The 26,366-nt window shown below is 43.3% G+C and overlaps 1 protein-coding gene across 1 annotated transcript in view; it reads right to left on the minus strand.

Annotated features, from left to right (window-relative positions):
- Window positions 1–26,366, minus strand: part of FBXL17 (F-box and leucine rich repeat protein 17) — a 679,280-nt gene that overhangs the window by 615,694 nt on the left and 37,220 nt on the right. The window contains exon 4 of the mRNA XM_030193453.1: window positions 9,817–9,948. Within this exon, the coding sequence (XP_030049313.1) occupies window positions 9,817–9,948 (132 nt within the window). The remainder of the gene's footprint in view (window positions 1–9,816; window positions 9,949–26,366) is intronic.

The following is a 26,366-nucleotide window of genomic DNA, read 5'->3' on the forward strand; positions in this document are numbered from 1 at the left end:
GAGGTGTTGATGCCCCTGTACAAGTCATTGGTGAGGCCCCACCTGGAGTACTGTGTTCAGTTTTGGAGGCCGTATCTTGCTAAGGATGTAAAAAGACTTGAAGCGGTGCAAAGAAAAGCTACAAAAATGGTATGGGATTTGTATTGCAAGACATACGAGGAGAGACTTAATGATCTGAACATGTATAGCCTGGAGAAAACGAGAAACAGGGGTGATATGATACAGATATTCAAATATTTGAAAGGTATTAATCCGCAAACAAACCTTTTCCGGAGACGAGAAGGTGGTAGAATTAGAGGACATGAATTGAGGCTGAAGGGGGCAGACAGGAAAAATGTCAGGAAGTATTTTTTCATGGAGAGGGTGGTAGATACTTTGAAACGCCCTCCCACGGGAGGTGGTGGAGATGAAAATGATAACTGAATTCAGAAATGTGCAAGATAAACACAAAGGAATCCTGTTCAGCAGGAATGGATCCACAGAAGCTTAGTGGAGATTGGGTGGCAACACTAGTAATTGGGAAGCAAAGCTAGTTCTGGGCAGACTTCCACGGTCTGTGCCCTGAAAATGGCAGGCCAAATCAAGGTCAGGAATACATAAAAAGTATCATATAATGAGTTTATCTTGTTGGGCAGACTAGATGGACCAAACATGTCTTTATCTGCCGTCATCTACTATGTTACTATGAAAATCCAGAGTATTAGGAGAAAGTTTCTAATTGCCATGGGAACCTGGGATCTGTTGAACTCTGCACCGGCAGGTGTTGCAAACCTCCCTCCTCCACTGCAATCATCATATGCAATGCTGCAATAGATAGTCAAAGAAGTATTCAATCATATCTTGCTATCTATGAGCATCACTCATTTGTTCCCAATTACTCTTTTCCTATCTTGTTAAGCTTTAACAGTTTCTCTTTCTCACTTCACCAGCTGAGAAAGGTTCCTCCTGCAGACTAAAGAGGTGGGAAAATGTGGGATACAAATGCAAACAATAAATAAATAAATAAATAAATTTGACTCTTAATGACAACAGCAGCAGTTCAAAGAATATGCTAACCATCTATTTCTTTTTCTGTTTTGAATTTATCTATTTCTTTTTCTGTTTCTGTTTTGAATTTAACAAGCTTAAAGCTAAGGACAAAAAGCTAAATGGGTTAAAGTTCAAAACAATTTCTCCCATCAATCTTTTCAATTGCTGTCTCCTAAAAACAGCAATAACACTTCTCCTCTAACTGGCATCTACAGAGGCTTGTAACTAACTTAAGTCTGCCATTCTCAGCCATTTTGTTTTCTTTTCTTGGAGCTATGTTAAACAAAAAGTCTTCAGTGCTTCTTACATAACAACCATTTTACCTGTCATTCATAGAACATATGCAATCATGTGCCTAATAGAATGAGATTATATATATAACAAACAGTCTTTTTCTATTCAAAATTGCAAAAAATAAGAAGTAGAAAAAATAAATTCCTCTCTACCCAGCCATGCCAATCCCCTCTCACCCCTTGCCCCCACTTCCCCCTTCCTGAAATTTCAGTCTTCAGATTATTTCTAAAGGTACAATGTGAGAAATGTGGAGGGTCTTAACAGAAAATTATTCAAAATTTCTCAGTGTCAGATAGCATTCCTAAGGTAAAACTGAAATAGATGACAATCTTATACAGCCAAGATTTGCAAAATATACTATGAACAAAAAATTATGTCTTACCTGATAATTTTCTTTCCTTTAGTCGCAGCAGGTGAATCCAGAGACTTGGGGAATGTAGCAATGCAGTTCCTAAACGGGGAGGGGGGAAAGTCGAACCCCCGTGGCAAGAACGGAAGCACCATAGGATGTCTCCTGCTACGCTGCCACTTCCAAGCGATAGTGCCTGACAAAAGTGTGAACGGACAAACCAAGTTGCTGCCTGACAGATTTCTTTGAGAGCGACAATGTGAGCGCCCAGGAAGTCGCCAGAGCCTGAGTAGAATGCACCCAAACATGAGACGAAGGGACTTGACTGGCGAGAACATATGCCAAAGCTGTAGCCTCTTTGATCCAGCGCACAATGTTCACTTTGGAGGCTGCCTTTCCATTTCGAGGGACAAAAAAGAACACAAACAGATGATTCATACGCTGGAAGTCATTGGTGGAATCTAAATACTGCATAAGTGCTCGCTTATCAAGGAAGTGCAACAGCCAAAAGTCGGATGGGTACTGCTCCTCGTGAAAGGAAGGCAGAAACAACAGCTGGTTAAGATGAAAGGCGGAAGCCACTTTCAGCAGAAATGAGGGAACCATACGCACCGTCACTCCCATCTCCAAAAAACAAAGAAAGGAATCTCTGCAAGAGAATGCCTGGAGCTTAGAAACCCTCCATGCAGATGAAATAGCAACCAAAAAAACCAACTTAAGAGTGGCTTTACGCTGTGGCTTTAAAGGAGTCTTCTATAGAGTACAGACTACCAAATTCAGACTCCACTCCGGACGCGGACAACATACAGGAGGCTTAAGATGAGACACTCCTTTGAGGAAACAAACCAGGTCCACGTGTGACACCAGCGAGGATCATGAGATGCAACCATGATAACAGGCGAGGGCAGCCACTTACACCCGAACAGAGCTGACTGCAAGCCCTTTTTGCAAACCGTCCTGCAAAAAAGACAAGATGTGCAGCAGAGAAGACAGAAACAGAGACACGAGTCTCTTGGCACACCAGGACTCAAAAACACGCCATACTTGAGCATAAGTCGCCAAAGTAGAACACTTTGTTGCCTGAAGCAAAGTCGCAATGACAGATTCTGGATAGCTCTTCCGCCTCAATCTCGACCGTATGACCAAAGGGGGAGGGATCCTCCATCAGAAGAGGGCCCTGACAGAGAAGGATGGGATTACTGAGAAGCCGAAATGGCTTGTCCACTAACAGCCAGACCAGGTCCACGGTCATCTTGGCCAATCCGGAGCAATCAAAGTCACCAGGCCCTTGTGAAAGCGAACGCGATGCAGCACCCTGCCTATCATTGGCCATGGGGGAAAGACATACAGCAGCCTGGACTCTAGCCACAGCTGAAGAAGAGCATCGATGCCCTTGGATCCACTCTCCCTTTTTGTTGAAATACCTGGGAGTTTTGGCATTCCGTTAGGTCACCATAAGGTCCAGAATCGGAGTCTCCCACTTCTGGGTGACTAGCTGGAAGTCCAGCACTGAGAGCTCCCATCCCCCTGGATCCAAAATGTTCCGGCTCAAATAAAACATCTGAACATTTAATGCTTCCGCGATGTGAGCCACCAACATCTACTGAAGGTGAGATGCTGCCCACTGCAAAAACAACACCGTCTCCATTGCCAAAGTGGGAGTGAAAGTGCTGCCCTGTCTATGTGTACCACTGCCATCATGTTGTTGGAGAGCACGCAAACCAGTGTGCCCTCCACCAGTGAACCAGAGGCCAGTAAGGCCTTGCTAACAGCTCTGAGCTCCAATCCATTTATGGGTCAGCGTGACTTGGCCTCAGACCAGTGAGCCACCCAACCAGTTAGGCTGGCATCGGTGATCACCACCATCCATGCAGTGGAGGCTAGTGGAGCCCCGTGCATCACATTGTTGTCCTGCAACCACCAAGCCATACTGTGGCATGCCCTCTGCTGCTAGATCAGATGCCAATCGTAGTCCTCGGAGACCAGAAACCAATGAGACAACAGGGACTGTTGTAGAGGCCTCATGTGAGACCCAAGACTTCAACATAATCCCAGACCCAGGGCGTCGACTCTGAAGCAAAAGACAAATCTGAGTCTAGAGCCTGAGAAACCTCTGCTCCATCAAGAACACTTTGCCTTGCACAATGTTGAAAAGCAGTCCCAGGTATTCCAGCGTATGCATGGGGCTGAGGTGACTCTTGGAAAAGTTGATGACCCAGCCTAAGGACTGAAGAAGCGCTACCGCTCTGGCCTGCACACTCTCCTCATGTGATGAGGCCCTGATGAGCCAATCATCCAGATAGGGATGAACCCTGATCCCCTCATTCTGTAAGGCCGCCGCCACCACCACATCACCTTGGAAAAGGTGTGCAGAGCTGTGGGAAAACCGAGCGGTATCACTTGGAATTGAAAATGAAGCCCCATAATCGCAAAATGGAGGAACCATTGGCGAGACGGCCAAATGGGAATGTGTAAAATACGCCTCGTTGAGGATCCAAAGCCATGAGAAACTCCCCCAGCTGCGCTACAATTGAATGCAATTGTTTCCATGCAGAAATGTCTGATCTTTAGGAAGCGGTTGACCTGTTTGAGATCCAGCACCAGGGGATACGAGCCCTCTTTCTTTGGTACCAAAAATAGATGGAACAATGGCCTTGAGCCTGCTCCAGGCATGATATAGGAAACACGGCCCCCAATTGCTGTAGCAGCTGCAGCTTTGGGGTCGGCAGAGCATTGGACTCCAAGAAAGAATTTGCGATGGGAGTGGAGAATTCTAGTTTGTAACCATCTCGAATAAGCTCCAAGATCCACTGGTCTGTAGTAATGTGGGCCCACTCATTGTAAAAGCAGGACAGCAGTCCCTAATCTAAGTCAAAGAGTGGACAAAAACCCCATCATTGGAAGGGGCGAGCAGCAGGCGAGGACCTGCTAGATTGACCGGCATTGTGCTTGCCAACACAAAAGGACTGCTTATGTTGATAACACGACTGCCAGGACTTAAAGGAGGCTCGGGACTTGTCCTCAGTCAGATGCTGAGATTTGGAATCCCTGAGATCCTTGACCAGTTCCTCCAAATCTTCTCCAAACAATAGCTTACCCTTAAAAGGGAGCTTAACCAAGCGGTGCTTGGAGGCTGCATATGCAGCCTAGTGGTGCAACCATAAGAAATGGTGCCTTGTCACTGCCAAAGATATCTGTTTGGCTGAGGCCTGGATAAGATCATACAATGCATCTGCCAAATAGGCCAAACCCGTCTCAACATACAGGAAATCCAGAGACGGCTGGGCCCCAGATTCAAACAAGGAATCTGCCGCCTGTTGCACCCAGGACAAACAACCCCGGGCCACATAGGAGCTGCAGACTGCCGCCTGCAGAAGAGTACAAACTTCAACGGAAAGCTTGGCTTCAAGCTGGCAGTCTTGCACGTTCTTCAGGGCAAAAGCCCCCTTCTATGGGAACACAGTCTTTTTGGTCACTGCAGCCACCAAGACGTCCACCTTAGGCAAACGTAACCTGTCCTGTTCAGTCTGCGAGACCGGACAGAGGTGCAACATAGCCCTGGCCACCCTAAGACCAGCATAAGGAGTGGACCACTGTGCAAAGATAAGATCCTGCATCGCCTTGAGGATAGGAAAGGCCTTGGGCAGCTTTTTAGTGCTAGCCATTTTGGGATTAGCAGAAGCCAATGACTGAACCTCCGGGGATAAAATATTTAAAGCCTGTAGGGCATTGGTGATAAATGCTGAAAGCTCCTCCTTATGAAAGACCTACACAGCCATGGGGTTATCTGCCTCATCTGTTAGGATCTCCCCTACCTCCACATCCTCTAGCCTTCGGACAGAAAGTGAAGGGACTGCCGTGTCCCCCTTAGAGGGGGCAGGGGAGGGGGGGCACCCAACTCCACCTCTTACGCGGAGACGATGCGACTCCACTTGGTCCCGGGAGCTGCCCATTTCAGTAAATAAGCGCAATGCAACAACAAAATAAACTCCGGAGAAAATAGCTCTCCCCCCCAAACACACACACAAGAGAAACCCCCTGAAGCACCCTGCACTCACCTCCGAAGAATGAGGAAGGCAAGGGATCCAAAAACGCAAGTGGCAACACAGCTGAAGTAAAACCACGCGATCAGCACTGCGGGAAGTCAAAATGTCCACCGACAACACGGTGCCTGAGGGGAAGGCGGATTAAGCTCCCTCACATGGGAAACCGCTGTGCCAAGCCCACTGCTAATGTCCTCAGGTGTGTCAGAACCCAAACACCCCCTGGAGCAAATCTCTGATGCTGCTCTTCGCTTACCCACAGCTGGAGAAGTGTTTTACAAGCTCTGTAGCCATTATAATAACAACTGACAAGTGGGCAGAACCATTCAAGAGAAAGTCACCTCACTGGAAAATCCATGCTGGAATCCTGTCATACTCAATTAGTGTTGGTTAGTGATACAGAATGACATGGGGACAAAATTTGTCCCTGTGAGTTCTGCTCCCGTCCCCACGAGCTCTATCTGATCCCATCCGCAGAAGCCTCAAACAGTTATGATTTTATTAAAGTATAAAAAGAAACAATATTCTGTACAACTGTTGTTTTATAAATCACAATCAATACAGAACAAGGATCAAAAAAACCCTGGCTTCCCTCCCCCCTCACAAATATCCCTTCCACTATTGGGAAAACTGAACAAGTCAAATTACTACAGAACGCTACGTAGAAAATTCATGCTAAGAGAATACCTTGGTCATATACACAGAACCTAAATGCCAAATACATAATAGGTGACCAAAAATGATAAACATATATTAAACCAAAACCCCAAGAAGCCACACCAAAGAAATAGAAAGAGATGCATTTCCTCCTATACCTTGCAAAATATAAAGATCAAACATGCCAGGGATGGTTTCAGGGGAGTGTAACTAGAACATAAGAGTAGCCATACTGGATCAGAACAATAGTCCATCTAGCCCAGTATCCTGTTTCTAGCAGTGGCCAAGCCAGGTCACAAGTACCTGGCAGAAACCCTGGCTAGAGAGAGCCCTAAGCATGCTGACAGCTGAAGGAAGCATGGCCTGGTAGTGGGCTTTGGGGTCCCCTCCAAAATTTCTACCTGAGCCCTAGCCACATCTAACACCAGGAAATAATTTTTTTCTACCTTATGTTGCCTGGTCATTTTGTTTTTTCAAATCGTGTTGGTCCCATGCTCTGGTTTCTGTTTCCTTCTGCCTTCTCAACTCAACTCACCAGGGTCTCCTGTCCATTTGACATTTCTTCTTTCTCCATGCTCACCATCCATCTTCCACGTTTGTTTACCAATCTTTCCCCATGTTCAGCATCTCCCTTCTCTGTGTACCCTACACTTCCCCATCCAGCATCTCCTCTGTGACCATCTCCCCACATTCATCGTACCTACTCCCTCCCCCTGTGTCCAGCCATCAGTCCTCTGTGTCCCTATGCCCCCCAAGTCCAGCATCCCCCTTCTATGTTCCTATTCTCCCCCATGTCTAGCATCCCTCCCTCCAGCACTACCCATCTCAGTTCCAACCCTCCCTCCAGCACGGCCCCCTCAGTTCCACCCCCCTAGTTCCAGTGCTCCCTCCCTCCAGCACTGCCCCCTACCCCCTCAAAGGTCCAGCACTGTCCCCCCTTCCCCCGCATGGCTCCAGCTTTTTTATTTCACCATGAACATCCCCTACAGGCCTGCTCCAAGGCCTTTCCTCATCTGGCTTCCGCCTTCTAATGTAACTTCCTATTTCGCAAAACAGGAAGTTACATCAGAAGGCAGAAGTCACCAGAGGAGGGAAGACCCCAGAGCAGGTCTGTGGGGAATCTTCTAGGAAGACGCGAGGGGCGGGGAAGGGAGGTAAGAATGAAGGGAAGGAGGAGACGCCGGACCTGCAGTAATCATGCTTTTTTTTCTTTTTTTACTGCAGGAGCAAGACTTTCCTCCTACACCTTGCAAAATATAAAGATCAAATATGCTAGGGATGGTTTTAGGGGAGTGCAACTAGTACATAAGAACATAAGAGTAGCCATACTGGATCAGAACAATAGTCCATGTAGCCCCGAGAGGCAGTAAAACGTTTTGCTCCTGTGCCTGCGGTAAATGCGGCAAAATTAATTTTTACCAAGGTTCACCACAGGTCCCTATCCCCGTGTCATTCTCTAGTTAGTGAGAGATGGAAGAAGGGAAGCACCAATTAAACTGCACAGGAACAAGGAGTTGCCAAGTTAGGTAAAATGTAAATTTTTGCCTTTGACACAGATAACATATGGATGAAACTCAGCTGTCCTTGAATGGAATTATTTTATTGAGAAGTTTATAGCAACTGTTTTTAAGGGAAAAGGATATTTTGTGCGAAACATACACCCTTTCATGTATATTCACCGGTTGGTTACTTCAGAATATAGGGTAATGCGTTTCAATTTATCTATTGTATGATAATTTTAACTTATACCAACCTTATCCTTACTAGATTACTCTGTGCTAACATTGAAAATGTTTCCTACTTGTTAAAATCTTTGTTTATTTGATGCTGTAGCATTTTGTCCTTTTTTGTATATTAGGATGTTTGGAAGACTACATTTTCAAATGACATAAAGAGCCTTCTGAAATACATTTCACATCCTACTTTATATTCGTTCTGTATTTAGCTCAATCAATCCTTTTCAACCACAAATACTAACATCACTTTTCACCCTGCCTGTTAACCAAAGACCTTATTCCAGAATAAATACTGCCTGTGTGTTGCTTACATGAGTGAGATCCATGTTCAGTTCAGTGTGATATGTCACAACATTTAACTGACAAATCATCCTGAATGAGTCTATGAAAACCAATCATGAGAGCCAAAGAATTTAGTTTTATCTAAGAACTTTTATACAAACCTATATCCCAAAGTTCTTTACAAATAAAGCAAGAAGTAAAATATGTTTCTTGTGTGACAGGAAATGAACCTAAAATTATGAGCAAATTACAGTACTTACACAGTGTACATGGGAAGGATAGAGAAAATGCATAATGAGAAGAAGTAGTTGTCACAGGGAGTAATCAGCAGAAACTCAATTGAGCCAGACTACTTTTCCTAAGGATGGAGCTGCAGCAGACGTGACAGTCATAGCCCATAGCGAGGGGGAATATCTCTCTATTCATAGTGACATCTTGGAAGTAATATAATGCATGTATATCTCCACATACATGCGTAAATAGCTTCTTAAGAACATCAACCAGTATTAAACTACAAACCATGACATGATGGTGTGTACTTTGCCAGGAGACGAGTTGAGCGAAGCATGGGCAAGTAGGCACATAGATTATAAAATCCACTAATCTGCACACAGACTTGAATAATCTATTCATGGACTTTTATACCACATGTCTGCAGCTGCAAGGTAGGCACAATTTCTGCCGCTTATACTAAAATTTTATAAAGGCACCTATGTGTCTTATTAAATAATACCTAAGTAGGTATTCATTTGCCCTCTTAGACCAAGCACCCTGTTATAAAATTACTTGCATTATGTCCAGATTCAAGGTACCAAAGTATGTGACAACTGGACAAGTACTATTGTTGCTACTGCTGTGCTAGATGGGCAAAGACAATTCAAAACTATTGGGAAAACATCCACTATGCATGAAGGCTCGTGGTGCCGTGTCCAGGCAGATATTAGTTCTGATGAAACTGACAGCACAAATGAGAAAGAAAAAAATGGTAGGCCAAGAAAACACGTAAGTACATAAGTATTGCCATACTGGGGCAGACTGAAGGTCCATCAAGCCCAGCATCCGTTTTCCAACAGTACCTGTAACAAGTTCCTAGCAAGAGATTCAAGTTTGCCTATCAGTTCATTTTCAGCCTTTTTATGTTTATTTCAAAGTTATGTTCCAAAATATGCCAATTTCACATTTACTAGCATGGGCATCAGTTTAACTATCTGCAGAATCCAAAAAAATGGGGATGTCATGAAACATTCCACTAAAGTTGAGGAAAAAGATGACTACAGATGTTCTCTCTGTGTAAAGCAATTCTTCACAAAATAAATTAGAAAAAACACACTTATATGAATCAAAGTTTTATGACTGAGGAAAAAAACTGGAAAAGAAAATGAAAATCTCAGAATAATTTCAAAACATAGTAATAATTTCAACTTACTAGTTTGTTTTCTTGCATATAGATTCTTTGCAATTTTGGGCATCCTTTCGCTATAGCTATCATTCCTTCATCTGAAATCTTGTAGCACTGGCCAAAATGAATATCCTTCAGTTCTCTGCACTTAGAACCCAACTGTAAGCAAATAAAAAGTCACAAATAACAAAACCAGAATAAAATCCACAAATAACTTTAAAAAAAACAACAAATTTATTCAATTTTTATTAACATGATAGCTTGTATCCTAATTCAAAATTAATGGTACAGTAGTTATAAATTAAAGAAATATACAGGGTGAGACACAAAAAAGTGACATCCTACAGTTTATTTGCTGTTTTCTCATCGACCGTTTGAAATTCAACATAAATTTTTATAGCTTTATTTATTGTTACTACGTTCATTTATGTGCTGAGTGGAATGAGGTTATTAAACAGAGTGAAGTTACAGACTTTTTAGCATGACCCCCCAGTGATTTTCATGAGTTCAAAAATGTTGCACTGTAAAAGTACCATTATTTGAGACACAAGAAAAAGATCTTCAGAATGTTCATACTCTTCAGACTATTTTTTTATTTATTTATTTTACTTATTAATACTTGTATCCCACAATTATCCAAAAAGAGTTTTAGTTCAATGTGGCTTGTATTTAACAGTTGTTAGAGATTACACTGATTCAATTGTATTTACAAGGTTTGCTGTCTTTTACAGTGATTGGCAAGATAACTATTTGTATGGAATAGTCATTGGGTTTCTTGAGAGGATATATTTCTTAAAAGAAAAGATGCATTACAGTTAGAGGTTGTGGTCTGTATTGTTGTTCCAGAATGATTAGTGCATACTTTGCTCATATTATTTCCTGAAGAGGTAGGTCTTTAGGTCTTTTCTGAACTGGAAGTAGTTCGTGATGCTTCTTATGACTATGGGAATTGAGTTCCACCATTTTGAGACCAGGTAGCTAAATCCCGCCGTGTAGGTGGACTTGTATAGTACATTTTTGCAGTTGGGCTGGTGAAGTAGTAGGTAACCTCTGGTACTGGGTTCACATTTCTTGGAGATAGTTTGATCATGTCTAGCATGTAGTTTGGTGACATGCCAAACAGTATTTTGAAGAGGATTGTGCTGGTTTAGAAAAATAGTCTGGCCTTGAGCAACCCCACTATTCATAATGTAGTATTATGAGTAGTGGGGTTGCTCTATTATATGTTGTGTTTTTAAATATCAATATCGCTGCTGTGTTTTGGACTGTCTGCAATGAGCATAGTAGGTTTTCACTGCAGCCTACATATGCTGCAATACAGTAGTCTAGTTGGGAAAATATCAGCGTCTGTAATATGAGATGGAATGACTGTCTAGGGAAATAGTCTCTGATTCTTCTCAGTTTACATCACGATGGTGACTGTTACCTTGTCTGTGCTCACCTCGCCCTCTGGTGGCCAGAACCGGTGGCTGCTATGGACTGTCACATGTTCCAGACTTCAGCTCAGTCCGGTCCGGATCTTCCGGGTTGCCAGACCTGCTTTTCTTGTTTGTGCCTGAACAGCACCCGTAGCTGCCTTGTGATTCCTGCAGCTGTACTTCAGCTGCTGATGGGCTTTATTAACCACCTGGCAACTTCTGTGTTTGCCTTTGCATCGTCTAAGGTCCCTGGTATGTTGGTGTGCTCTGTGCACTTCTGCCTAGTCCAGTTTCTAGACTGAGTTCCTTGTCTGGTTCTAGTTAGTTTGTGTGTAGTTTAGCTTTCGTTTTATTGCTTAGTTCCTAGTCTTGTTTCTGGTCTGTATTCCTTGTCTAGTTCTTGGTTGTCTGTGTTTCTTTCTTAGTGGCTGCTTGGCAGCTTTCAGCCCTTGTTCTTGAGCCTGTCTGCTTTCTACCTAGTGTGCCTAGCCTCCCTTGTGTATTCTAGACCCTGTGTGTATCCTGTTGGTATCCAGTTCCTGCCCTGTCCTGTAAGTCCTGCCGGCCGCCTGCACCCAGGGGCTCAACTCCTGGGGAACGGCGGTCAAGCGCAGGTGAAGTCTAGTTGTTCCTGCTCTGCCTGTTCCAGCTTGTTTGCCTCAGCTGCAACTCCAGTTCGGGGTTCCAGTCTTGTTCTGCCATGTCTCTGGTTTGGGGATGGTTTTGCCTGCCACTGCCGCTCCACGGCAGTGGTCCAAGGGCTCACAAACCCAGTGTTTCCGTGAGAAGCTTAACAGTTTCCATAGTGTTTTGATGCTTTTTGACGTGATTGCAGCAACTTGGTCTTCAAGGGTCATATGTTTGTCAAGAATGATTCCTAGTATATTTATTTGATTGTGTAGGATTGTTGATCTATTACATAGTAACATAGTAACATAGTAGATGACGGCAGAAAAAGACCTGCACGGTCCATCCAGTCTGCCCAAGATAAACTCATGTGTATACCTTACCTTGATTTGTACCTGTCTTTCTCAGGGCACAGACCGTATAAGTCTGCCCAGCAGTTTTTCCTGCCTCCCAACCACCTGTCCTGCCTTCCATCACCGGCTCTGGCACAGACCGTATAAAAAAGTCTGCCCTCCCCTATCCTCGCCTCCCAACCACCAACCCCTCTTCCCCCCACCTGCTCTGCCACCCAATTGTAGCTAAGCTTCTGAGGATCCATTCCTTCTGCATAGGATTCCTTTATGCACATCCCACGCATGTTTGAATTCCGTTACTGTTTTCATCGCCACCACCTCCCGCGGGAGGGCATTCCAAGCATCCACCACCCTCTCCGTGAAAAAATACTTCCTGACATCTTTTCTGAGTCTGCCCCCCTTCAATCTCATTTCATGTCCTCTCGTTCTACCGCCTTCCCATCTCCGGAAAAGATTTGTTTGCGGATTAATACCTTGAGGTTTTGGTAAGTAGTGGATTGTGCTGGCTGGATAAAACCAAGAGTTTGGTTTTGTCTTGGTTCAGTTTAAGTTTGACAGTTGTGGCCCATTTTTCCATTAAGTCAAGTTGTTTTTGGCCCTATCCAGTATCTCTGTAATGCTGTTTTTGAAAGATATGTAGGATGGTGACATTGTCTGTATATATGAATGGATTTAAACCCATTTTTTCCAATTTCTTGCCAAGTGGAGCCATCAGGACATTGAATAATATTGGTGATATTGGGGAATGCTGAAGGACCCTGCATTCAGAGATCCAAGAGGCTGAAAATTCATTGGACATCTTGACAAGGTAGAATCTACTTCTTAGAAAACCACTGAACCAGGCTGTTACTGCTCCAGTTATTCCTATGTTGTCGAGCAGGGTCATTAGTATTGTGTGATCTACTTGATCAAAGGCGCTTGACATGTCGAATTGTCGTAGTAGTATTTACTAGCCTTGGCTTATTATTCTTCTGAATTTTGTGATCAGGGTGGTTATGACTGTTTCAGTGGTCTAAAGCCTAAATAAGAGCTGTGAAGGACTGAGTAGTATGTTAGGTATTCCATTAATTATTGTGCTACTAGTCCCTCCACTGTTTTTGTCAGTAGTGGTATTGATGCCACTGGTCTGTAATTAGTGAGTTCATTGATCTTTCCAGTGGCATCTTTAGGGGCTGGAGTATCATGTTGCCACTGTCATCAGGGAAATGGCCTTTCGAGAACATGTATTCTATATGTTCAATTAAGCGTTTGAACCAATCTGTTGGGTTTTCCATCATGTAGTTTGGGCAGCTGTCTAGTAGGCAACTGGTGTGTGCATATTTTGTCAGTAGTGCTTTAACTAAGCTGGCTATTGATTTCTTTAAGGAGGACCAGATTATGTCTGCCTTGATGTGGTCCTCGATTTCATATTTGTGTAAGAAATCTATAAGTGTTGTTTGCGTTGCAGCTAGGTTTGATCTTATTTTTATTATTTTTTCTTTGAAATATTCCGTGAGCTTGGTGATTTTTCATTTGACATTAGCAGAGCTTGTGAGTTCAGTAAGTTTTTTTATTAGTTCATATATTTTTTTCGTGTTTATTCCACTTTGGCTCTTTTTATGGTGTCTTTGTACTTGCTTAGGGCTATCCCCATGTGGTTTTGTTCATGTCTGATTTGGTTTTGGACCATTTTCTTTACAATTTCCAGCACAGTTTTTTTCACCTCTAATAATTCCTCGTTGAACCAGGGGCACAGTTGTCGTTTCCTCTTAGTTTTCATTTTGAGTGGTGCTATTTCGTTTAGTGTGTTTCCACTTAGTTCGTCCCAGTTTCTCATGAAGTGAATGTTTGTGGGTATTATGTTTGTTGTTCACTTTTTCTCTGGCTAGGGCACTGTATGGTGTCCTCGGTTCTCTGTTTTTGCCTTCTCTTTCCATTGAAATGTGAAGGTGAGTTTGTTATGGTCTGACCATGGCACCTCTGCCCAGTTATGATTCTATATTATATGGTTGTTATTCATCTCAGAGTGTTGGTTCACTTTGTTTAGCTCTTTTTGTAAATGCACTTAGTCTTATTTAAGTCAGAAACATTGCTTAATGACATCCACAAGTTGGAGATTCTGCATGTGATTAGAAGTGGAAAATTGCTGGAATATGATGGTTAAAAAATACTTTGTTTTCAGGACTACTGTAACACTGTGCCTTTTGCACTGAAAGCATTTTCTATCGTATGCTCCAAACTAGTGTATTTACAGATCCAGTTCAGGGGTCCTTTTACTAAAGCGCGCCGAAAAATGGCCTATGCTAGTGTAGGCGTGTGTTATGGATGTGTGCAGGTCCATTTTTCAGCACGCCTGTAAAAATAGGCCTTTTTTTGGCCAAAAATGGATGTGCAGCAAAATAAAAATTGGCATGCATCCATTTTGGGCCTGAGACCTTACTGCCACCCATTGACTTAGCGGTAAGATCTCACGCGTTAACTGGGCGGTAATCATCAGCGCATGTACACTGCCGATTACCGCACAGTTAGCGCCGTGCGGTTGAAAATAAAAAATATTTTCTGCCATGCGTATCGGACACGTGTAAATAATGGAATTACCACCTGGGGCACATGGTAGCTGGGCGGTAGTTCCAAACTGACACTCGTAAAACGGCCCCATACTCTCTTGTATCCAGGTCACTTGACGCTAATGCATAATGGTGCCACACAATTGGAAGCAGCTAAATATGTGGATCTGTTCTGTTGGAATCTTTGAGCCAAGGGTGATTCTGCGGCTGTTGTTCAGAGTAAGCACCTGAAATTTCAATTATGCACATCTTGCTGATTAGGCACTGCATCTAGGCCAGATGGTTTAATCTCTTCAGTTCAGTGGATTTTTGATGCAGACGGGTCTGCTACGTTGCCATTACTGATGGTTAGAAGCAGACATAAGCAAAGGATTTGTTTGGACATTAGATTGATGCTTGTATGGGACCTTGAACAACATTCAAGTTGGAGATATTAAGAATGTGATCCTCACCATTATTCTCAATTATCAGATGAGGCCATTTTTTTTTTAATCACTGCCAGACTGTGTGTCTTGCAATTATACTGAACACGAGGTGTACTCGTTACAGTTACAGATCTAGTTATAGCATTTATACCTTTCCCTGGTGGTTGAAGACTGCAACAGCAGCGAACCCCCCCCCCCCCCCCCCCGCATGAAGAATCTATGCAATTTGTTCTGCAGTGGCCCTGTATGCTACAACTAGAAGTGAATGTCTAAGTGATCTGTGATTATAATACCTCCCAGAGATTGAGACTATATTTTTCTTGGTATGCCTCAGACAGCAATTCATATGTGTCACCAGAGGCTATGGGCGGTGAGGTTAGAATTCAGGGCCCTGTTATATGTTGAACAAGATCCCTCTTCTGCCTGCTTAGTATCCCTATGTTGTCTTGTAAGATGTTATCACACACGCTGCCTGCCGCTAACCCGGGAGTAAGATGCGACAAAGAGGAGGCTTCCGGACTAGTGGCATGCAGCATGTGGGAACTGCTGCTGCTGCCGGGGACCCATTGAAGCAAGGATAGAAAATTATGGGGATAGGGGTGGAAAGGAGAGATGCTGCGCAGGGGGGAGAAGGGCAGAATTGTTGGACATGGGGTGGAGGGAGAGGTAGAGATGCTGCATGGAGAGGGGATAGGGGCAAGAGAGGAAGAAATTTTGGACATAGGGTAGAGGGGAGGGAGAAGTGCTGCATGTTGATGGAAGAAGAGTGAGAGAAATGCTGCATTGAGAGGGGAGAGGGAGTAATGTTGGACATAGGGGTGGAGGGGAAGCAGAGATGCTGCATGGAGAGGAGTGAGAGATGGAGAAATGTTGGACATAGGGGTAGAGGGGAGGGAGAGATGCTGCATGGAGAGGAGTGACAGAGGAGAAAATGTTGGACATGGGGTGGAGGGGAAGGAGAGGAGCTGCAAGGAGAGGGGAGAGGGGTGAGGGAGGGAGAAATGTTGGACATAGGGGTAGAGAGGAGGTAGAGATGCAGCATGGAGAGCGAGAAATGTTGGACATAGGAGTGGAGGGGATGGCGAGATGGTGCATGAGGAACAGAGGGAGAAATGTTAGACATGATGGTGAAGGGGAGAGAAGGGAAGGGAGAGATGCTGCATGAGATTTATGGTGGCTCAAAGAAGTACATTAATCAAGAAATGTGAATGGGTTTTTTGTTTATTAACAGAACCCATAATCTGCTGCTGGAGGGGGGGGGGGGGAAGATGGCCAGGGGTTTTGTGCATGCCCTGTGCGGCCTAGGGGGTGCCGTGAACCAAAAGAGTTTGGGAACCACTGATTTTATATTATTTTGCCACTGTAAAGCTTGTTTTATGGATAATATATATACTGCTATGGTTGACTAGTTCCTCTGTATAATATATTTTGATTACTTTGGCACTGGAACTGGAAACTTCATTCTTTTTTTTTTTCTAATAGCTTTTCAGCAGAGTAATGGAGCTATTCATTAATACCACTAGTATAGAGATTACTTAATGTGGAACCCTTATGCATTTTTACATGTTGCTGAGTGTGAGGGGTAATCATTGTATGTTGCTGTCGTGGGGGTACAATTTATTGTCTCCTTATAGGAAGGGACACCTTATAGGTGGTCTACAGGGAAATAGGGGCTTGGGGAGGATGGGGATAAAGGTGGGGTGTTCTGGGTATTTTTAAGGGGTAGTCATAAGTCAAGAGGGGAAGATATTGTTGTGAAGAGTTAGATTAAAGATATGGGGGGGGGGGGGGGTTTGAACAGCAGGTTTAGGTTTTTTTTGGGGTACCTGGAAGAGGCAGTCCATGGTTATAATTATGGCTTCTAAGATGATTTTCCGGCTTATATTCATTTTTCTATTTCGGGGGGGGGGGGGGGAGGGGTGGCTGGGACACTCCCCCAGATTCATTTTCTTTCTAACTCTGAACCTAATACTCCACAGTGCCTATGGTCCTTAAGGTTCGCCATGGAATGTTATGGGAAAGGGAAATGGGACTTGATATACCGCCTTTCTGAGGTTTTTGCAACTACATTCAAAGCGGTTTACATATATTCAGGTACTTATTTTGTACCAGGGGCAATGGAGGGTTAAGTGACTTGCCCAGAGTCACAAGGAGCTACAGTGGGAATCAAACTCAGTTCCCCAGGATCAAAGCCCATTGCACTAACCACTAGGCTACTCCTCACTTCCCCATAAAGCAACAAAAAATCCTTCATGCTCTTAATAAGCAATGAGCTTCATTGCCTTCCTGCAAGAAACCCATTTAGATGCAGTTGAGAATGTTAAGCTTTGTTGCTGGTGAGCTGGGGAATATTTTCATGCTCCAGCAGGAGCTGGGGAATATTTTCATGCTCCAGCATGTGGGAAAAAGGCCAGAATGATAATCCTTATCCGTAACAGATTATATTTGGGCACCCAAAAAGCGATTTTGGACCCTGAGGGTAGATTTGTTATAGCATCAGTTACTTTAGACCGGGTAAAGTGTCTAAATCCCTAATTCACACAATAAAACATTTTATAGATCTGTGCTACGGGCCTTTCATAGTTATGTTGATTCACTGGTTCAATTATAATGGGAGGAGATTTTAATAAGGCACATGATCCTTGTTTGGATAGGTCAGATTTCTCAGGGAAAGCTTTACCATCAACTCAGCGGGAGATTCCTAGGATTTGTGCAGTTCTGGACATGGTGAATGTATGGCGGACACTATATTCTACTGATCATGAATATAATTATATATCAAGAATGCATTCCACCATGTCCAGAATAGACTATATATTGATTACATGGGATCTTCTTACTGAAGTGGCTTCCATGGATATAGGGCCAATTGAGATATCAGATCACGCTTGGGTGGAGATCACCATTTGTCTTTCTTTACGACCCCACAGGCTCCACAATGGCAATTTCCTACTAAGCTATTTAAAGATGGAAGGTTTCAGAAGTTTTTAGCCGCTAAATGGCACTTATATGAGCAGTGTAACTAGGAACATCAAAACAACCCTATTCTTTACTGGGAAGCAGCTAAAGGCTTCCCCCATGGTGAAATATTAGCATATTCTAGTTTTCAGAAGAAGGCCAGAACTTTTACATCTTGAGAGACAAGGAACAAACTTAAGGCAACTTTATGGGAAACATCATATTTTACATTATAAAGCCTAGTTGTTACTGGCTGTGAATGCCCTTATTCACCAAAACACACAAAAATCATTTGCTTATTATAAATACAGTCTATACAAGTATGCTAACAAAAGCAGCAGTTTATTGGCTAAGATGGTCAAATGTGCCAAAGGCCCTGCTAAAACAGCCACAATGAAAAATGATCGAGGGGTGTTGGCACGTACAGACACTGAAATTAATCTTATTTTAAAGACCTTTTTTGCCTCTCTTTATACCAAACTAGATATATTTTCTATGGATAGTGACTTATATTTGTCCTGCCAGGATCTTTCTAAGATATCTGATACTGACTTAATTAGGTTTAATGCTAGGATTCAACCCAAGGAAGTAGAGTGGGCAATCCGACAGAGTCCTCTGCATAAGATCCCAAGAGTGAATTTTATAAATTGCTTAAGGATGATACAGTGCCCACTATCACCTCAGTCTTCAAAATGCCATCGTTAAATATGGCTCACATTATTGTTCTTTTGAAGCCAGGAAGGCACCCAGAATGACCCAAACCTTATCGTGCAATCTTGTTATTGAATTTTGAAGCAAAGGTTTTGGCAAAAGTTCTGGCCAATAGATTATCAAGAATTTTGCACTCCCTCATAGCGGAACCAAAGCAGGTTTTGTATGTGGTCAGCCGGTCTCCAAAAACATCAGAAAGATAGTAGCAGTAGTGGAGTTGGCAAGACATGGGGAAACTCTCTCACTGTTATCAGTTTTGATGCCAAAAAGGTTTTTGATACGGTGGTGTGGGTGTTCTTCTACAGAGTGCTTGAGGCTTATGGACTAAGGGACTTTTTGTAAAAGCCATAACAGCGCTTTATTATGTTTACGCTTAATAAAATTACACGGCATAGACAGGGCGGGGCGGTGGGGGCGGTCCGCCCCGGGTGCACCCTCCAGCAGCCAAGAATGCACCCGGGGAGCAGGTCAGGGCAGGCGAATGGCATCTTGTCTGATCCATTTGTAGTTCATAGAGGTACGCAGCAAGGGTGCCCATTGTCCCCTCTACTGTTTGTTTTAACTCTTGATCCTTTAATATGGGAGATTCAAAGTAATCCGGAGATTAAAGTTCTTCAGGTGGGCAGAAATAGATTTAAGAAAGCTGAAACCTCAAGCACCTCTCCAGGTTGAGAGTTTTCAAGAGTACGGGAACTTTTCAGGTTTCCAGTTAAATCTTGATAAATCTAAAGCTCTGGTGGGGTCTGCCTCACTGCAATGAGATTGTGGGGGGGGGGGGGGGGGGGATCTTTTCCCCTTAAACAGGCACAAGGTTCTTTCTGATACCTGGGGATACAGTTATCTATGGATCCCTCTCATTTATCCAGGCTGAATGTAGACAAACTCCTTCAGGATACAAAACTGTAATTAGTTTATTGATGCGACCCTTATGGTATTTGTGGAGAGAATTGCTTAGATTTTGGAATCAAGACCCGAATATCAGTGTACCATTACCTATTGCGAGGAATGCTGAATTTCAGCCTGGACTGGATAATGTAGTGTTTTGGCACTGGACGGCTCAAGGTATTGTGTTATTAGATCTTTTGATGTGGAAAGATGGTTCTATCTTATCCTTTGCTGAATTACAACAGTTTTCATTTGGTTCTGTAGATAGATATGCAAACATACAATTATCTCACTACCTGGCTTGTTTAAATTCACAAATTTTAACTTTATGTTTTGGCAGCCGGCTACGGGAATTTTTAAAAGGCGAGGCAGCATGTCAAATATCTATCTCGTTGTTTCAGAAGGCATTATGTAAACATCAGCCTTAAAAACTGTATTCTCTGCTGTTGGACGCATGGATTAAAGATATGGATAGGCCATTGAGAGCGACTCTATGTCAGGATATGCTTATGTAACCCGGGTCCACTCCCAGAATTCTGGGGTACCGACTAGTTTTCAAGGTCGGGCACTCCGACCCAGGTCACAAAACAAATCACACAGTCAACTTGATCTTTCTCACTTGAGCTTAGGCCGTGGCTGGATAAAGCTCCGGAAGGCCACACGGTAATGAGTCAGACTTTGCTGAGTATCCTTCATCAGTTTGGGAGCAAACCGTTTTACTGTCACTCCAAAGAACACTCTACACTCCAAGGACTGATTGTGAAACAAACTTTACTGAACTCTGCGACATGCAGTTGATTCAAACGTCACAAGTTCTTATGTATATCTAGTATTTGATTTAAGAGGTTTGTCGTCATTTCAAGACCATTTGTTATAGTTTCCTTCACCTAATGAGTGGTTTCTCATAAGTCTTACAGTATATATAAATCTACAGCTACTCCAGTCTTCTGCCCATCCCTTTGGAGCTGTATAATCTGAGGCCGTGCTTGTAGCGCTGGTTGTCACAAGCAAACTCCTCCAGGATCAGACTTCCCTATCTGTCCCCTGCCCCAGAGATGCACTGCCATGAGCTGCACCCTCTGGCCTTGAACAGTCTCTTCCCTGTTTCTACTGCCGGGCACTCCTTATATTCCAGTTATTGCTATGGTGGGCAATAGCTCCTCTTTGTATCCAGCCTTAGGTTACTGGCCTTTCTGGGACACACCCTCTTCCCACGGGTCCTGGCAGGGTTGAAGGCAATCAAAAACCTCATGCACTCCCCAACACCATTATTTATTAACTCTAAAACTCCTCACCAACTGTCACTCAACAACCAGGAACATTTCCCTCAGCACTTTCCCACAAACACTCCCCTTAGGTCTGTGTCTCTCACAACTCCATTGTCAACCAATTTCTTTGCCCCCCAGTGACTCCATGGAGGGGTTGATATCACTTAGTAATCCTCATGGAGGATTACACTTAAATCAATACCTGAATTACTTCATAATGCAGAACTGCAGGAGCGCCAATGTTGGGAGGTCCATTGGGCCTAATTTTCACAGGAGGTGGCTTTTCATGCTGGATGTACCGACACCCCTCACTGCGCAATGTGTAAGAACAGTGACAATACCCTTTTCCATGGTTTGTGGCAGTGTAGGGAATACAGGCCTTTTGGGTTGCTCTTCTCACCTTTTTACAGCATCTATTGGGGCATTCTTTGCACTTGGCAGCTGAAGGGATTATATTTAATAGGTCTACACTACATGGAACTAGGGATAAAGGAGAAAGATCTTTACTGCAGAAAGCTTACATTGTGGGAAAGAAATGTATTCGAAATTATTGGAACCAAGACCAGCCTTCAACCTTTTGTTACTGGAGAAATAAATTCCATGCCCTGATGTGGGCATCCTGTGGGGCCAGGTGCCACCCAAAGAGGCAAAAAACAATTTTTATTGACTTGGGAACCATACCAACAATCAATTTCTCCAAAAGCACATGGTCAAGTTTTGAACAAATTTCAGGGTACTTCTAGAGTACTTCTTTAGTCCTTCAGGGTACAGGGAAGTGGATAGGTTGGAAGGGGGCGCTAAGAGTTGGTTCTTGTTGTATTGATGGTCGTAGGTCATCAGAGTTAAGACCTCAGGTCATGATATTGTTATATCTCAAATATTGCATTAGTTTATTTTATGTGGGGGTTAACGACTGATCTAGTTGTACATTGTTAATGGTCTAATTTTTTGTAGTGATACTGTTATGTATATTCATTGTTTTATTTTCAGTAAAAAGATTATTTAATAATACACTGATCAGCAGTTGAAATGCACTTCACAGAGCAAGTGAAGCTAATAAGCATAGGCTAGCTAAACAGATGTTATTCCATGTGAACTTTTATCAGAGCTGAAGCTTTAAAGCAATTCAAAATATAACTTAATGAGTACATATACTACATAACACACTTTCAGCTGGGAAAACTGTCAAACCTACAGCTTCTGAAAATATAACTTTATTGAACACACCAGGGAGTTCCATTTTTCAGCTCTGATAACCTTCTCATACTGTTGATGAAATTCAGCAGCTAGCCAGGAGCTACTCCAGCAATCAATAGAGCCACTGAACACAAACAGCTTCTCATAAGAACCTGTCCAATTTCAGAAGACAGCACTGAATACCAAGGGTTTATTGTTGTATTCAGGTTGTAAATGTATTGTTTTCCTAACCCTTCACATATAAACAGCTTCTCCCCCAGAGCCCTCCTCCTAGCTCCTCCAATCTTTCTGCTTTGCAGTGGCTGGCAGGATGGAATTTTCCAGCTGCAGCAAGGAAGACAACTGGTTATCAGATCACCAACATGTATTTCCAGCACCTTTGGTCCAGGTAAAAGATATAGCCAATGCGAGCTGAGCTTTCTTAGAGCTGCTAATCAGTAATGAACAGTAAGGCAAAAGTAAGGCTACACAGGAGAAAGAGCATATTGATTTAATTCTCTCTTCTGCACGGGTGGGCAAACTTCAGCCCTTAGGCCAAATCCAACCGATCAGCTTATTCTTCACCTAGAGCACTTACATTTGCTCAACAGAATTTTCCTGTGGTGCCATATTTCAGAAGCGTTCATCTAGATACTATCCGCCATCCAATTTCTCGTGTCGTTGGCCCATCAATGTGGAACAACTTGCCTGTTTTCCTATCAGATCTTTAAGAAGGGCCTTAAGACAATTTTATTTTTAGATGCCTTTGTATCTGACTTAGCTTATATCTACTGTATATATTGACTCACTTGGGAGGCAACACTGGACCCTACCTGCCCTCCCAACCTTTGCCCTATCTCCCTCCTCCCTTTCTTATCCAAGCTACTTGAACATGCTGTATACCACCATTATCTTGACTTTCTTTCATCTCAAGTTATTCTTGATCTACTACAATCCAGCTTTCACCCTTTACATTCAACTGAAATAGCCCGTGCTAAAGTCTCCAATAACTTAACCCTGGTCAAATCCAAAGGTCTCTATTCTAACCTCATCCTTCGTATCTGCTGCTTTTGACACCGTTGATCATCACCTACTTGTGATGGAAAATATTAAGAATTGCTTTTCAGTCTTACTTTGATCGATAATAAATTTTAAACTCTTCTGTATTTTACTTGCCTGGCATATCTCAAAGAACAGGCTGGAAGGAATGAGATAAGGCACCTCTCTAAGAACAATGTATGTCCCTGAAGCTAGCTTGGACAGAAGGGAGGTGCAGGAGATAAGGCACCTCCCAAGAACAATGTATGTCCCTGAAGCTAGCTTGGACAGAAGGGAGGTGCAGGAGATAAGGCACCTCCCAAGAACAATGTATGTCCCTGAAGCCAGCTTGTGCAGAAGGGGGGCAGGTACTCTTGAGGTTCGGTAAATGATTCACCTGGCCAGTGGTTTGTTTTCTTGAACCAAGAGAGTGTGACGGCATCCCCATGCACATTTCTGGATAAGTTTTAGCTTAAAAAGGGGGCTTGTTGCGGTGGAACTCTGGGGCTCATTTTGTGGATGGACGCATCGTGCAGAAAAGACTTGTTCCTGGTCTTAGGGAGACTTCAGCCGGAAGTGTGAAGGGGGCGAGATATCCGGTTTCCCTATGAGTGTCTGCCCCGCCCTCTCTGTAACACAGTCAGTGAAGGAAAACAGCAGAGCACGAAATCAAATCGCTGGCTCTGTAACAGTGAAGGACTCAGAGGGGGGAGGGGAGAGAGGCCAGAGGGCAGGGACACACACACTCCCACATGCACACAGAAGAAAACATTGCTAGCCCCCGTTTCATTTGCATCAGAAATGGGGCTTTTTTACTAGTGTATGTATAAATATATATATCTTTCTTATTTTACTTTTCTATAGCCTTCCTTTAGTTATGTACTTGATTAGTGTGTTTATGTCTTAATCATTGTGATGCAGTATGACTTATACACACTCCAATTAAAGTGCAAATAAAGAGTTTCATTTACCCAATACGAATCTAAAAGAATCTGTAGTATTTTAGTCTTTGAGCAGTCTGTGGTGATCAAGTGAGCAGGCTGCAATACTGAAGCAATACACTACTCGATGATACATTGTCCTCACTTGGATTTTTGGGGCTCTGTTCTTTAAGTGTATGCTTTGGTGGAGGCTTTGATGCATCCTCCTCCACTGCTATCCTACTATCAGTTGGTGTACTTCAGAGGTGTATCTTGGGACCTCTTCTTTTCTCAATCTATACTTCTTCCCTTGGTGCTCTGATCTCTTCCCATAGTTTTCCGTATCACCTTTATGCATATGACTCCCAGATCTACCTCTCCACACCAGAAATCTCAGCAGGAATCCAGGCCAAAGTATCAACCTGCCTGTCTGACATTGCTGCCTGGATGTCTCAGCGCCATCTGAAATTATACATGACCAAGATTGAGTTTCTTATCTTTCCCCCTAAACCAACCTCTCCTCTTCCCCCATTCTCTATTTCTGTGGATAACACTCTCATCCTCCTTGTATCATCAGCTCGTAACCCTGGGGTCATCTTCGACTCCTCTCTCTCTCTCTCCTTCTCTGCACATATTCAGCAGACTGCTAAAACCTGTCGTTTCTTTCTCTATAATATCACCAAAATTCGCCTTTCCTTTCTGAGCAAACTACCAGAACCCTTATCTACACTCTTATCACCTCTCGCTTAGAGTATTGCAACTTGCTTCTCATAGGTCTCCCACTTAGCCATCTCTCTCCCCTTCAATTTCTTCAAAGTTCTGATGCATAACTCAGTCCTTTCCTCAAGTCATTTCATTGCCTCCCTATCCCTATAAGGTTTTAGATCTTGAGGCTGTGATGCAAGAGGCTCATTTGGATTTAGTGGCAATCACAGAGACATGGTTCACAGAGAACCATGACTGGCATATAGCTATACTAGGCTATAATCTGTTCAAGAAAGACAGAGTATGAAGAAAGGGAGGGGAAGTGGCATTATATGCTAACAAAAAATATTAAAGCCACACAACTGCAGGATCTACAGGGTAAGGAGAGGCACTGTGAGTCTATCTTGAAAGAAGGAATAGCAAATGCATTTACACTGGTGTGAAATACAGGCCTCCTTCACAGACAGAAGTGAACAGAGATTTAGTTGAAGACATTCAAAATATAGCTGCAAAAAGGGAAGTACTACTAATAGGTGATTTTAATATGCCAGATGTTGATTGAGGTATCCTTATTGCAGGGTCTTTTAGAAATGGCACAGTATTCCCCTCCGAAGGGACACCACCTTGTAAGTGGTGGAGGGGCTTCCGTGTTTCAATGACTCAGAGGGCTATGCTGTAGGGTTACCCATATCAGACAGGCCTCTGAGGAGAAACCAGACAAAGAGTGTCCCAACCTGGAGGATCCAAGATGGCGTTGAAGGAGGACGTACGTTAGTTGAGTTCCCGTTTTACACCAGACTGCCTGAAGAAGGCGCGCTCCCCAGAGAATGGGGAAGAGAAAAGGCAAAGCCATGGTGTTGTCCTCCTCGAACATGGCTGGGGTTCCCACCACTTCTCAGTCTATTTTGGAGAGATTCGGGGTCATAATGTCGGGGATATCGGTTCCTGCTTCGGGGAACAGCAAGGCTTTATTGCCGAATCTCAGTGGAGAGGGAGTGACTTTGAGTCCCCCTGTTGGCACGACCCCTCCAAGACCTAGAAACAGTATTGCTTCTCTATGGAGGTCAATAATGGAAACGCCCGAAGTGGGTTAGGATTTTCACGTGACCCAAGGAGGTCCTGGCGCAGCATCGACTCGGATAATAAACCAACTGGGGGATTGGAGAGTGAGTTCTTCCCCCCGAAGATATCTGGAGTGGTTTCTGTGGAGAAATTGGACTTGGTGAAGCCAATAATGTCATAATGGACGTACTATAGGAACTGCAGCAGAATGTGAATAACTCTCTTCTTCAGATGTTTAAAATTTTTCACTATGTGAGTTAAAGAATTTATATTAATACCTATCTAACAAAGTGGAAGTCCAAGATATAAAAATAGAGACTTTGATTTTGGAAATGGCTTCTCTATGAAAATCAGACAATTTGGTAATGAAGAATAGTATCTTTTTTGTAAAAATTGGAATTTCTGGAGAACCAATTAAGGGAAAAGAACTTGAGAATGATAAATTTACCTATAATATTCTACTGAATTCTTGAGAAAATATTTCT

The sequence above is a fragment of the Microcaecilia unicolor genome, chromosome 2 (assembly GCF_901765095.1).
Source record: "Microcaecilia unicolor chromosome 2, aMicUni1.1, whole genome shotgun sequence".
Lineage (NCBI taxonomy): Eukaryota > Metazoa > Chordata > Amphibia > Gymnophiona > Siphonopidae > Microcaecilia > Microcaecilia unicolor.